This window comes from Lemur catta, chromosome 18 (assembly GCF_020740605.2).
Source record: "Lemur catta isolate mLemCat1 chromosome 18, mLemCat1.pri, whole genome shotgun sequence".
NCBI lineage: Eukaryota > Metazoa > Chordata > Mammalia > Primates > Lemuridae > Lemur > Lemur catta.
In genome coordinates this window covers 32,018,262-32,033,348 of record NC_059145.1, presented here as the reverse complement: position 1 = coordinate 32,033,348, position 15,087 = coordinate 32,018,262, and the positions used below count along the sequence as shown (strand labels likewise).

Here is a 15,087-nt window from a genome sequence, read left to right as displayed (position 1 = left end):
CCATTATGTGTTCTTGGTGCCCTTGTCAAGGATCATTTGATCATATACACAAGGGCTTTTTCTAGGCTTTTGTTCTGTTCCACTGGCCTCTGTATTTGTCTTCCTGTCAGTACCATGCTGTGTTGATTGCTGTAGCTATGCAGTAAGTTTTGAAAACAGGAGATATGAAGCCTCTAACTTTGTTTTTCTTTTTCAAGATTGTTTTGACAATTCAGAGTCCTTGAGAATTGTGTGAATTACTTGAAACATATTATCATGTTTATTTATGTTTTAGTTTTATATGTTCATTGCTAAAAATTGCTAGAGAACTGAGCATGTTATGGATACCAAAAGTGGTGGGGATAGGATTTGAGTGGACAATAACTGATTGTATTCTTGATGACCCTCTTGGTAACCAACTTCCCCTTCTTTGACTCCAGGACTTGGGAGAATCTCAAGCTACTTTATTCAATGGATTATGTACTTTCTCTTCTTTCAGATCCCTACAAAGTTAAAAGAGGCATTGAGAATTGCCAAAGAATGTATAGAAAAGAGACTAATTGAAGAACAGAAACAAGTAAGTTGATAATAGTTCCTCATTATCCTTTAACAGTATGGTGTCCCCATCCTCTGCTGTGGTGTTTACAGTTGTTGACTTTTAACAGATTGTTCACACCATAGACATTTTGTGCATCCTTACTGTCAGCCAGGCCCCAGGCTAAACACTGCACCACAGAGCTGAATACTGCGCAGTCCTGCCCTCAAGGAGCTGAGTCAATGGGGGAAAAAAACATGTCCACCAAGGATGGTCCTGCTTTATGATCAGGGCATGGAAGCGGTGGGGATGGTCCTGCTTTATGATCAGGGCATGGGAGTGGTTGGGGCATTCATGGTCCTTGCTCTCTCTAATGATGCTGGGACCACATTCTTCTTCTGTAATATAAAAGAGAGAAAGCCAGGAAGGAAATCGGGAGAATGAGAAAGGTCTTCATCCTCTGGCATACACTTCACCCAGACATCCAGACCTACACCAGGAGGTAGACAGGCTGAGAACGGAAAGATATTTTTTTGGTCCAAAATGCAATTTGATTTGGCAAAACATGTTGGAGAAGATTTTCATTAGGAAACTGCCTTTCATGGGATATGCTTATGTTTATGATGAACTGTGATCTCTTAAAGATTCACCAGCATCGAAGACTGACAAGAGCTCAGTCACACCACGGATCTGAGGAAGAAAGAAAAAAAAGAAAGATTTTAGCTCGAAAGGTAAGCCTGTTGTCTCTATGAATTCTTGACTACATGTGAAGAAAGTTCTAGGTTAATGGTGCACATTTAATCACAGATTTTGTACTATATCTCCTTGAAAGCTAAAATTATTTCCAGATGACTGGTTTTCAGCTTTTAAAAAAGAGCCATATAGTAATGAGCAGAGAAATGGACCATGTAGTTTCCTGGCTTGCTGGGCTGATTATGGCATCACGTAATCGGAGGAAATAATTGGCCTGAGATAGTAAAGTCAGCATTCTTGGTTTTATTTCACCCTTTAGTTTTGGTTTGTGGCTTCTTCACTGTATTAAGTTATGAGGCCAAATATGACGTTGTCTGTAGCTAGTTTAACAGTGTGCCTGGAAAATATTTTTATTCTCACTCCAAGCTTCAGTGTATTTATTCTTTGCTTCCCCTCCCCTTCTTTTATTCTTGAAGAAATCAAAACGATCTGCTATTGAAAATAGTGAAGAGCATTCAGCAAAGTACAGCAACTCCAATAATTCAGGTAACTGGTTATAGATTGTAGTGGGACCCAGGACCCAGAGGTTAGAATCAGGAGTCTCTGGTTGGTTACGAGGTTCTGGTGGCCAAAGACCGGGCAGTATAGTAATGAATGCAGAGAACAAAAGCACTCTGTCTCTAACAAAGGATTGCAACAGCATTCATGGGCTCACAGGACTCAAGTGTTAGGAGGGACCTCAGAGGTTACTAGGTAGCTTGCCCTCTTCACTGGTGGCAAGACTTGATCAACCAAAGGCATGGGAGCATTAGCCATGGAAGAAAAACAGACATGACTTAATGCAAGGCTTCCTGGTTTTTAGTAGAGCCCACATGAACAGAAATGATATTAAATCCTGCCCTCTGCTCTGGACCCCACATGGTGGGAGGAGGTGCCCTCCTGTGTGGATTAAGGAAAGGACTCAGTGGTGTCTGGGGATGGCAGGAAGCATCATTCCTAAAAGGCCAAGATGGTACAAAGAGCACTGTCCTGAGTTGGTGTCCTCACTGCCACTCCCAGCTACCCCTGGCCCAGCCCTGCTGGCTTTGGACTTAATGTCCCCATCTTTGGAAATCAGAGCCAGATTGAATAATCCCTGGGGGCCAGCCAGTTCTGCTAGTTTATGAATCTGTGAAGCAGAATTCCACATAGGGAAGGGAAGGTTTCACCCAAACCCTGGCAGCTTTGGCTCAGCCCTAGAGGGCCGAGGGAAAGGCAGATTTTTGGAGGTTGAGGCATAGCTGATTATACTTTTAGGCAGAGGAAGGACCTAGCAGAGATGGAGAATTTGAAGATGCAAAAAGGGAAATGATTGGGAAGCTAGAAAACCAAGGGGTTAGCATCAAGAGCCCAGCTGTCAGTTTCAGCTTTAGAGGAAACCTGTCCATCTTCTTTTGGAGGCAGGAGGAGTGAAGGGCGGCAGGTGAAGAGGCAGAGATGTTTAGAAGTGGAAGGAAGGGAGGAAATTGAGGGTGTTCAGCAAGGAGGATGTCTGCCTGGGGTGAGAGGAGAAACTGAGAAGTGCACCAGACGACTAGGCTGCAGCCCCGAGGGCTGGGCGAGCTGGGGAGAATGCAGGTGGTGCGGCAGGGCTGGAAATTAGAGGAGTTGGATGGAGAGAGACCATAGACTCCAGAGGGAGAGGAAGAAGCACGTCGACACTGCTGCAGAGTCCAGGCTGGAGAAGGGCTCAGGGAGAGCCACAAAAGAGAAGGAGGGGAGGTCCCAATGAGGACCAAGGCAGGCTCCTTGGGGAGCTCCTTGGGGATGATTGCTGTTGTGGCCGGCAGGTCATTTCAGAGTCAAAAGTCTATTTTTCCCTTGGTTGTTGGGATGGACGTGGACCAGTCCTTGTCATCATTAGGCTGAGACTCAGGTCTCCAACCAGGAGTCATTCTGCCCAGCAGCTCATTCTTTAGCAAGAAAGCCTGACTCTGTGCTCTCCAGCTTCCCGAGACCCAGCCTGCCTGCAAAGCCCTGTGCCACATGCAGCCAGGTGGGACTCCAAGGACTCCATGATACTTTTGTGCCCTCAAGGAGTTTAGTAAAGTGAAGTGGCAGTTGTTGATGGAAACGTACAGATCATTCCCAAACCCTACTGGAATCACAAGTTTAAGCTTCTCCCAAGTAAAATCTGTTAACACTATAAACAATATGAAAACAGCATGCATTGAGTTTTACCTCCTTTTTCAGTAAAACACCTCTCATATTTTATAGGGAGCTGAGGGAATATTGCAAATAATGGAAAAGTATTAAACTGGAGGGAGGTGTGGTTTAATTAGGACATTTCTCATCATGCCCAGTGACTGTGAGGCACCAACATGTCCTGTGGGTAGTGAGTGAGGTGATGGCCAGAGGCTTAACCAGAACAGCTAGTGGTGGCTTCTCAGGCCCATGTGATGACAACCCTCCCTTTAGGAGCATGTGCATGTCAGCCCAAGAATCCCCAGATTAGGGAGCTTTGGTTAACAGGTAACCGTAGGATCTCCCTGTGTGGGAGGGGCCTTTATATCCGCCATAGAAGAGGATTATGTAGGAACCTCCTATTTACATTGGGCCAGGGGGATATTTTCTAGGGATTTCTAAGCAATAGGAAGATGCTGAGGATTTGGGAATATTAGAAATATAATAAGGTTACTAGGTCCAGAAGAAGCCTGCATCATATGGGAATTTTGCACATTGTCCTAATGTAAATAAGGATATTTACTGAATTTCAGGTAAATATAGGCCTGGGAAATCCACAAACTAAATAGCCTATCCCTATCGAATTGAATGTACCTGCTGATAAAATGGAACTTCTACAGAAAGCATTACTGGGTGAATGCTGTAGTGAGCTCTCGCTTCGCTTGGAGGGCCCCACCAGACTGCTCTTGGCTGCCCCACCTCTCCGTCCCCTGTACCACTTGTGGCCACTGTGATTTGTCATTACCTAGGGGTGCGGGTTAGGTCAGGAAGAGATATGGCAGCCAGTTGTATAAGCCCATGATTGTGCAAAGTTCAGGTTTTAAACCACGTGGGCTGTGGGGAGCAGTGGGAGGCCAGGAGCCTTCTGTGACCTGCTGAAGGCAGCAGACCTGCACTGGGGTAAAAGCCTGTCATCACTGGGTCCAGTCTCTGAATTTTCTGTCTCTTATCACCTTGTTCCACAAGGCCCACACGCTAAGCCAAGTGTAGAGTCTCTGACAATGGCTTGGGCCAAATTCCAAATGTCTATCTTTGGTCCCCATGAGTGTGTTTCTCTGTGTTTTATCTTAGCAGGATCTGGGGCCAGCTCACCTCTCACGTCCCCGTCATCGCCGACTCCACCCTCTACATCAGGTTAGTAATGGCGTAAAGTGACACGCCTCCCTCCTCTCCAGCAACAGGAGGAGCCGGGGCTGTTTCTCTTCCTGCCCTGGCCCAGGCATTTCCGGGGTCAGATAGCAGCAGCCTTCTGGAGAGAGACCAATGGGAGTGCAAATTAGTAGTGTCATTTGGGAGAGCTGAGGTTCTACATTTCCAAGCTCGGATTTCACAAGGAATGAACTGGTTTCAGGGCCACTAACCACCTGCTGGCTCAGGCTTGCTCTCTTGGCTAAAACACCTCACACAGGGCTCCTCAGATCAGAGCTTGTCTTGGTGTGTGCTCAGCTGAACAAAACAAATGCGCTGCTGCCCAGGGGCCCTGCCCTGCCAGAGCTCTCTCCTCAGGGGGCCTGACATTCATCACGTCAGTTTTGTCACAGAGCAAAACTGGTGAGATGCCGAGGTGCAGGAGTGAAATAACCACCGAGTTTCTGATCTTCCGATAGCTGTTTACACTCTGTTCTGCTTTGTGATGCATTTCATCATCTGAGTATTTTTCTGTCATTAGCCTCTGAATTAAATCAGATACTATAAATTTTGTTCGAAAAATGTAAAAAGAATTCATCTTGGGGACTATTTATAAAAATAGTCTCTAATTTTGTGGAGTAGCCTCATAATACTGTCTTTCCTTCTTTCCCTTTTGAACTAAGGTCTCTCTCCTAACCATATTGCAAGCCTCATAAAAACAGATTGGGGCACCAGTATCCCCTTTTGCTTCTTGAATGAACCTGATGTTCTAGATGTCCAAGGAGCTGGTTCTGCCACTCAAGCTTGCCGGCTGTGCGTGGAAGGCTCCCTGCAGCTGTTAGAAGGGAGAGTCATTGGCAGGGGGCTGACATATGAGTTGATACCATATTTATTAATACTTAAGGCAGCACCCCGAAGCTACCAAGAGCCTTACTCAACTACTCTCAAATGCTTCTTACTGACCCTTCTAAAAAAACAACACAAGCAAATGCAAGGGGACTAGTTTAAATTACTTACTTCTGGCTAGTGGGTGTCTCTTCTTACTGAAGGTGGTTACTGGTGGCTTATTGCAGAGTGTTCTGAGGCCAGGGCCTGTTTTGAGTAGCAAAGTACTTGGCTCATGGGGATGACATTCTTGTCCCTGTCTGACTTTGTCAGCAGATTTTTACAAAAAAGCCCCCAAATATTGATCAAGACAGAAAATAGACTTCTCTGTCTTTCATAGAGGTGACCTGTTTAGGCCAATCAGAAATTTCTGGTGATCCACTGCCCAGACTACGTTGAGCCATTTTCTAGAAGATAGGATATTAATTTAACTCCACTTGGACATATTAAGAGAATTGGAGAAAATTAATGAGAACGTGTAAACTTCCTTTAACAAGTGAGGTGTCTATTTAGTGTACGGAGCACCTTGCTGTGTGCATTAGATGTGGCTCTGGGCAGTTAACTGACAGTTCTCATCTTTAAATACCTTGGGGAATTTACAGTCTATTTGGACTTTTAGGGGGAATTCTCTAATTTACCTGTGCTTTAAATGGGAGCTTTCTCACACAGTGGCAAGTTTGCATGCGATGAGGTAGCTTTTAGGATGAAAGAATACAAAGAAGAATCTTTTGTAATTAGCATCAATGTTGGACAAACTCTGTCTGAGGTGAGTGGGAGCAGTAGGGGCATCACTGTGAATTTGGTAGTGCCCACCCTGAAAAGGAGTCTTGAGGATTTAGAGGGAAAAAACGTGAGCCCCCAAGGACAATCAATGCCTTGCAAATACTGGCTCCTTCTTTCCTTGATCTCCCTTAATGTTGCTGTTGACGAAATTGACTCAGCCTGCACTCTGACCTCTGCTGGGCATTTCTTATAATGCAACTTACAAAAATGATCACTAATACTTAGCACTTGCCTGGCAACCTAGCATTTCGGGTCCTAAACAGGGCACCCGCAGGGAGTTTATTCATTCAAGATGTAGTCAAGGTACATTTATCTGGCTTCTTGCTGGTCTTCTCTGTCTCCCTTCCTCTCTGCACGATGCCCGTCTTGCTGTAGGAATCATATTTACTCCAATTTACATCTTTACTTCTAGGCCAAGTTTATGGTTTTTTTTAAAAAAGCATGCTTATCTGGGAACAAAGTCAGTGTTCTCCAGCCTTATAATGAAATGCAGTTTTCAGAAATGAAAGGAAAAGTCTTTACTTTCAAGGGCTAGTATTAAAAGAAACCCTGCAAAAGGTAGCATCTCGACATAACTTGACCTGGGAACCCTTAAGAACTGCACTGTGGGTTGGAAAATCTAAGCTTGAGGGCCGCCAGTTGCTGGTTCTGGGACCTTGGGCAAGGCACTTGACCTCCCTGTGCTTCAGGTTTGCCGTTTATAAATGAGGATAACAGTGATGCCTGCCTTGTCAGGTTATTGTGAGGATTTTGTGAGTTCCATGTGTAAGGGGCTTAGGACCGTGCCTGGCACTTAGTGAGCCCTCGGCATGCCATTGGTTACTGAGTCATTTCCACGTTTGGGTTTTGGTTACCTGTAAAGGGCAGAAAGGTGGAAGCTGGAGGAGACTCTCACAGTTCTAATTAATATACTCTAAATCCGCTGTGGACTCTGCCCTTTGGCAGTTTGCTCAGCGGTAGATCAACAGCAATAGATTAGCTTAAGCAAGCTGACTTCGGCAGCAGCGCCCTTCCTCCTGAAAGCATCAATTTTAAGCACATTTATGGGAGCTAAAGGTGATCTTAATCTCAGTTTCTTTTAGGATGGGGCAGAAGTAACAGAAGCTTCTAAGTGAAGGAGTCTTGCCCTTAGGAGCCCTTTCCAGCAGTTGTGTGAGGGGTGGTGCCTCTCCCTTTCCTTACAGCTACTCCCTTTCTGGGGGCCTCTTCTTGAGGTCCTTACCAAATTGATGGGAGAAATACCATTTCCCTAAGTTTGCTGGCAGTTCCACTGGGTGGGGTGGGATTCTCTAATACTCTTTTGCTAAGACCCCTATTTTTTTCAGGGAGAACATTCCTAGCACTTTCTTTCCTGCTAAAGGTTGTTTCCTGCCTCAGGAAGGTCACTCTTTCAAGAATTTAAAATTCTTTATCCTGACTTACTTCATGGTAAATATCACCAACTAGTGTTTATACTCTGTATTCATAGAGCTGTGTGGTTTAAAAGGTCACCATTTACACACACACAAATATTTCCTCCCATCCTCCTTTGGGAGCAGACTCACCTGTTGCCTTGCTATCTTTTTTCTTAAATGGGTTTGCAAAAGAGTATTTTAGGAAAGCTAAGTAAGCAGGACACCCTAAATTGTTGTAGTTATTTACAATAATCATAGCCAACATATTTTGAACATGGCTCCATTATACATATGAAGAAACTGAGGCTCTGTAGGGTTAAGAGACTTTGGCCAAGGTCGTACAAGTTAGGAGGGTTGCTAGAGCCAGAATTCTAATTTGTCTGTCTTTGTTCATTTATCCACTGATTTACTGAGTGCCTGCTTTTTTTGAGGAGGGGGGCGGCACACTGCTGTTAAACACTGTGCTTGGCTAGTGCAAAAAGAACCCTAAATGTAGAGTCAGTAACACTGGGCTTGAGTCCTAGCTTCTTCGCTCTACCGCTCTAGTGCTTTCTGTGACTTTGGACAACTAATTTCCATTCTTTGAAGCTGCTTTTAAAAGAATCCCTACTCTTTGTTAGGTAGATAGTGTAGATGGCAAGGCTGTATAAGCAGTAAAGTACTACCAAGGATAAGCTATGAATGCCTTGCAGCCAGAGAATTCTAGCCCTTTTTGCATGAAGTCTATATTTTGAGCAGTAATTTTGAGGAGAGAGACCTGGCAGTTTGCGGAAAACCCAGTGTGTAATAACCAGTGGAGAGAAAGGGAAGTTTTGAATCTGGAGTGCTGGAGGCGGGAAAACAGAGCATTGTGGGCACAGAGAATGACTGAGAGCTTAAAAAACAGAAAAGAAGGTTAAGAATTAATAAGGAAATTAGAAGAAGGAGATTTCCAGTAAAAAAAAAAAAAAATAAGAAAACAAACAGACTTAATAAGGAACAAAAAAAGATAATTTATTTACAGTGTTGGCGCTTCCAGGATTTGCTTAGCCAAATTAAAGTCTGAAACCCATTCTAGGCTCAAAATTGATGTCTAGTCATAAGAATTGCCTGTCTTTCTTAAAAGCTACACATGCACAAAGCAGTGGCCATCTTTGGTGTGAATAGCTCTGCCCTGCAGTGTGTCTTTTGCCTGCTGCGGCAGCCTGCTATGCCCACTCACAGCCCCCCTCCCACTCTCCTAAGCCCAAGCCCCAAGTGTGTGAGCTCTCCCGAGAGTCTTCCCCCACATCCTCGTTTCTTCCAGAGCTGTCCCAGATGTGCGTGGTCGGCCTGCCCAGCCCCGCCCCACGTGCAGCCTCTCCCCAGGGGAGAGCGGTGGGGCAGAGTTGGGTCATTAGGAACTCTCCTCTGATTCACTGTCTGGGAAAGCATGATTCTTCACATTTAACCTAGAATCTAGTCAGTTAAAAAGAAGACCAGGAAAGCATTTGCCTTGCTTTCTCTTTTAAAATGGTTTGATAGCCCTAGGTAAGTTTCACTGCCCAGTTCAGCCTCTAGGCCACAGCAGCCTCTGGGGAGGGGCCCACGGGCTCCAGCTTGGGAGGCCACCCACCCACCCCGGAGCTCTGCCCTAGACCTGCTCTTGCTCTCCCCAACGCTAAAAAGACAAATCTTGTACTCTAGAAGACTTGGTTGGGCAAAAGTGGCAAGTTTTTACTTTTCTCCCCTCTTGATGAACTGTCCATGTTTAATAATAGAACTAAGTACACTCCTTGCCTCCATTCTGCTTTTCAGAGGGGGTAAAACCTTCCTGGCTCTTCTGAAGTGACTGTTGTGCTTGTAAATAAATAAAAATAGCACCTAACTGGCTCAGAAGAAAAAGAATGTGAAGAGGAAAGTGGTTTATTAGTTACTCTGTTGGTACATTTGCCATGTCCTGAAAGGGTCACAGTCGTGTTTACAAACCAGTACATTTTGTGGTTAATTAAAGTATATCCCAGTTTTGCAGTGAGAATAACCAGCATGTGATTCAGACTAATATTTTATTGTCTGTTACTATTTGATTAAATGACACTAAAATCTGAATAATGACTTGTGTCCCTTCTCTCTCTTTCTCCTTGCTGTTTTCAGTAGAGCATGCACCATTTTGAACGTGAATTTTCGGTAAAGTAAACTATGCTGATTTCTCTAAGTTTAAAGATGCTCTGTTTCTGTATGTGAAATAGGTCCCAATGTGTCTCAATCACTGACGTGATAAACAAGTGGGAAGGCAGATTTGAGACTATTTCCTTATCTGAACATTTAAATGAAATACAGCATCTTTAAAAAGCACTCAAGTAACTTCATCTGTATTCATTTCATCCTCATCATGACCTTCAAAGTCTTCATTTTCACTGTGATTTTAGTTTCAAAATATAGCTCTAAAACCTGCAAATCAACTGCATGGCATTTTGGTGTATTATAATTTTGGAAAGATGACTTTCGAGGTCCTATTGCTGCAAAAATGTTTGCTCCTAGTTGCTGTGATGAAGAATTAGGCAGTTGAGGTCTTGGTTACAGAGAGACGACTTACTGGCTTTTCTACTAATCATGGGGAAAACAGTTCTTTGTTAAGCATTCTTAATAATTCGCAAGTTGGGACACAAGTACAGCCCCTCCTCATCTGCCTGAGGCAAAGGGCAAAGGTGGTTCCCAAGAGCTGGGGGCTGCCTGCTTCCAGGGGTCGTGGCTCTCCATTCTCTCCCGAGGGTAGCTCGTAGGCCTGGTGTTGCTCTGGTGTGGTCTAGTGGCCACTTGGCCTCCCTGCCTACATGTGTGGACCACAAAGGAACTTGGAGCTACCGAGATCTGTAGAATGCCCACTGCTAACGGCCAAAATTGGCCTGAGGAAAGGGGACCCTCAGATGTCCTTTTCCTGAGTCTGTCGAGGATGTTCCTGGCATGGCGCTCCTCCCTAGATCCAATCTGTGCTCTGGCCGCAGCAGTCTGTGTCCTCTTTAGGGCCTCTGCTGGGCTGCCAGGTTCCCGTCTGGTTTGGTGGAGGGGATTGCGGGGAGGGTAGAGTAGTTGGTGCTCATGGTTTTTGGCTAAGAGAAAACTGAGATGGGAGAAATCAGGACTGAGCTGGTTATAACTGAAGATGGGCTGTCGTGGAGCCTCCCCCATCCTGGTGTGAGTTCAGTTAGCCATCAGTCTCACATGGGATCCATCCGCTCTTGTCTGTGGCCTGGGGATAGGGCCTATTGGAGGCCTCTTGGCAGGAGGAGCTCACTGGCGCTTTAGGGATGGAGGGAGCTCAGGCGTCAGGCGGTTGTTCCCAGGTTTGTCTCAGGCCAAATTGCCAACTTGCATTTGGCCTTTGTTACCCCTGCCCCCAGCTTCCCGCCATTGATACTGTCATGTTGTAGCTTAAGCCCCGATTTACCTTTAAAGGAAGCTTGTAGATCATGGAAAAGGCAAGGACAGTCAATGGGGCTTGGAGTCAGAGACTGTGAGCCCCAGGTCTGTGTTCCTGCCTCCTCCAGTTTTGACCTTCTGACTCCCAGACCTCCTCTCCTGGTCCTGGTGAGTTGGGTTCTGGCTGGCCCTGACTATACATGTCACGGTCCACCAGAGCGAGGAAGAGCGAGGACGAGTGGACCTCCTGGGACATCAAGCCCCTTGCGACTGGTCCGGCACCCTCAAGCAGACATCAGGGTGACCTTGCTCTTTACCCCTGGATGAGCAGCCTGTCCTCCCGCACAGCCCTCAGCATCCGTGTGCTTTACAGGCACCGGCTACCCTGTAGGACTCTGGGCAGTTTATTTATTTACACTACCTCCATTTTTAAACGGATTTGTTTAAAATGACAAGAATTTCACCTTTACTTGGTAAATGAAGATCCATTTACTGAACTCCTTTCCCAACCTCCAAACTCTGTGGTAGTGCATTTGCACTTTTAATTCTGAGTGCCTGCTAATGAGGCCAAAGTCAACGGTGGGTTCTGAGGCCAAGCATTTTGTCCTGTGCTAAGACTGTAATCTGTACCCCTGACCCAGCGCCTGAGGCCTGTCTCTAGCTTCCCAGAATTCTCACCTGGAGGGGTGACTGCTCTCCAGATGGCCAGTGCCATGACTTTGGTAGAACCCCCAAGCACTGCTGCAGCCCAGAGCCTGTCTTCTCGTCCTAAACCTTGCAGTGATTCTTCTGTATTGGGTCAAAGCACAAAGCTGGGCTGCAGAAACCTTCTGAGAGCTGCGCCCTGCATGTCAAGTGCAGATTCTGTGGCCCTTTTCTAGCCATTAGGTGGGAGCGCCTGGGAAGGGCATTGACACCCACTCACCCCTAAACAGGCAGAGCTCACTCCTCGGGGCCCACTTGGCCCTGTAGTCAAGAGACCCAGTTCCAACGGCCTTCAACAGAGGTTTCCCCACCTCCTTGCATGTCACTGATCGCTATGTCACGTTTATTCTCCACAGTTTTCTCACCTCAACACTTACTACAGGCTTAAAATCCTTTTTCTCTTTATAACACTGTGACATAAAGCCAAGAACATTTTCCCACAGCATAATAGAACTTCATTCATGAGTTGTTATCGTGTAGAACCAATGAAAATTCCATTTTGTTCATTTGTCTATATTTACTTTTCATTTGTATTGCTCTATTATTTGAGAATTCCAGGATTGCAGAGCATGAGTATATGTGTTTGTGTGATTCTTTAATTTCAGCTGCCTTAGGTTTGGGTAAAGATGTAAAGGAAGGTAAGTGATTTTCTATTAATTGTAAGACATTAGTTACCTGTCACGCTTGGTGAAAATGATGTCCTTATTTGTGTATTTTATTGGTGATCCTGAACCATCATCCATACAAACTCAAATAGTGATCGGTATCTTTACCTGTTTTCACCACAGCTCGGTAGCCGTTTGGGGCGAACCACACAGTGGACCATCTCCCTGGTGTAGCCCTGGGAGGAGTAGAGACAGCAACACAGGTTGAGTCTCAGAGAGCTTCAGAGTTCACAGGAGATGGGGACAACTCTGTGGCATAGGAAAGTTCTTTAAGGCAGAGCTTTTTGTGTTCTCAGTGTTTATTTTGTCCTGAGAGAACAATTCATTCATTGACTGAAAATATAAAATTCAAGTTGCAAATGTTCATGTGTCTGAAAGCTGAGGGAAGTTTTAGAAACCTGTCCAGTGTCCCTCTCCTTGCCCACTAGGGTATAGCAGAACTTTCTAGTTTCTCCTGATACTTCAGCCAAGATGCATGTTTAATGCAGTTCTATTCTTTTCCTGCTGCGGTGGAAAGAATGGTACTTCAGGAAGACTCCTCCCTAGGAATGCCCTTGCCAGAGAGAGAGAGAGACCCCTGTGCCCCCTGCTTGGCACTGCTAACAATTATTAGCATTTTACAGTTCTTTAATGCAACCTAATAGGAAATGATTATTCGAGACAGACTGGACTCCTCTGGGAAATGCATAACCCAGCAGGCACTGGTCCCTTGCCAAGAATCCCGAGTGGTTTGTTATTTTGTATTAAGTCACATCCTTCAAATACTGTGTGTTGGAGCAGCTAAAGAACTGTTCATCCCTTATGAGTAACTGACATTCAGGTAGCCCAACTCTATGCATACAGATGTCTTATCTTTAATTGCTGCCCCAAAAGTAGATAGAGCTGCCCAGGACCTGGCTGATGTAGCTAGGAACTCTCTTTTGGGGATCATTACTACAATTTGGAAATGGGGTCAGAGCCTCATCTGTGCAGAGACTGTCACTGTGTATGGTTTCACGTGATCTGTAATATTTGTGCCTACACTCTTTTTAATATGACTGTTATTTGAGGGAAATGACAACCGTTCCCCTTTGATACTTCTAGCTTTTTTTAGTATTTTAAAAAATCCTGCAGTACTCGGTGAGGAAAACACGAGTCCATTCTCCCCAGGACGAGCAGTAGCATGTGTGCAGGGCAGTTGGAGGGGTGATTACTGACTGTCTTCTCTTGGCCGTTTTCCTCCACAGGGATTTCTGCATTACCTCCACCTCCTCCACCTCCACCTCCTCCACCAGCAGCTCCCTTGCCTCCCGCCAGCACAGAGGCCCCCAACATGCTCTCACCACAGGCTGTGAACGGTGTGAGCCGAGGGGCCTTGCTCAGCTCCATCCAGAATTTCCAAAAAGGAACTTTGAGGAAAGCTGAAACCTGTGATCACAGTGCTCCTAAGATCGGCTGAAGCTTCCTGTTTACACTTGGAGGGAAGATTTCTTTTTTTTTCCCTACTCACCCCCACCCCCTAAAGTATCCTCTTCCTGGGTAAATAATTGCTGAGCTGGTACAACCACACACAGCACTATTTTGTAGATGCTCATGTAAGAGGTTTTTCAAGAGAAAAATATTCAAGTAGAATAAAGTTAGGTTGGCATTGCTGCCTTAAGAAATATTTTGCTCCTTTATTCTCATTATAAAGGAGTTTTATTCATCCTCTAACGGGCATCTTTTTGGGGCAGCAGCGTATTGGAATCAATATTTTCACCAACTAAAGGAAAGGGACAGAAAAACAATGACAATGTTCAGGCACAGTAGTGAATGGCCTTTGTGTTGCAATCCCTTCTACCCTGTCAGACAGCTCCTAGAAATGTTCCTCTCACAGTTCATTTCTCTAAAGCGTTTTCTGGTTATTTCATAGATAATTCCCATTTTTGCTACCTTTACTTTATCTTAGACATTAACACTGTAGCCCAAAGCATGGTTCTGTTGCTGAGTCAGAGAAGCAACTGAGTTCTTCACTTTCCCCTCAAGTAGGATGGAGAAATTGCTTAACGTTCTCTTAAGTTCTAACAGGAATACCATTGTGATTATAGAACTCAGGGCTGCTAAAGCAACTACTTTAGACCTATAGTTCCTTTTAGTTAGAATGTGTTGAAACAGACAAAAAAAAGTTGAAATCAGAAAAAGCCCTTGCCAATTAGAGGATCTTTGTAATCCTCAGCAATTAAGTCAACTTTGGGGCTTGGGGGGGTCATTATTACAATGTAAGTAAATTTGGCATCTATAGAAAACAATTCTGACTTTTGAAAGACTTATCTAAAATACATCATCTTTTTAATGTTGCTCATTTATTAGAAAGATCCTTCATCCTATGATTTGCTTAAACCTTTAAATAAATTGCACTTTAAAGGATTATAAATAATCCATTTAAAAATTGAAGTACACACATCAGTGTTGGTTACTATGCAGAGAGAATGTCATTGTGTATAGTTTCATGTAATCTGTCATAAATGTCAGCTGTATTTTTTATTAAAATAAACCATGTCAAGAAAATGTGTTGTCTGTAGGGTGGCTAGATAGTTCAAATGAGAACTTTTTGTAGCATCTTTTGTAAACATACAGATTCACATGGTCTCTTTAAAGTTTCCTTCCTACCTATCCTGTTTGTTTTCTTTTCTGTCTTATTTTCCCTCTTAATAAGAGCTACTAATCCTGTCTTGCTCTTTTAGTTAGGTACTACCTATAT

General features: G+C 44.6%; 1 protein-coding gene across 4 annotated transcripts in view; it reads left to right on the top strand.

Annotated features, from left to right (window-relative positions):
* The window catches only part of PXK (PX domain containing serine/threonine kinase like), a 75,299-nt gene extending 60,405 nt beyond the window's left edge, over positions 1–14,894 (top strand). Inside the window, exons 14-18 of one of the 4 annotated variants that reach the window (XM_045530729.1) lie at positions 479–556; positions 1,159–1,245; positions 1,684–1,753; positions 4,505–4,564; positions 13,595–14,894. In XM_045530729.1, coding sequence (XP_045386685.1) covers positions 479–556; positions 1,159–1,245; positions 1,684–1,753; positions 4,505–4,564; positions 13,595–13,806 — 507 coding nt within the window. In that variant the 3' untranslated portion in view covers positions 13,807–14,894. Of the gene's footprint in view, positions 1–478; positions 557–1,158; positions 1,246–1,683; positions 1,754–4,501; positions 4,565–9,732 lie in introns of all 4 variants that reach the window. The other 3 variants (XM_045530728.1, XM_045530731.1, XM_045530730.1) reach the window with 3 other exon arrangements.
* The last annotated feature ends 193 nt before the right edge of the window (positions 14,895–15,087 follow it).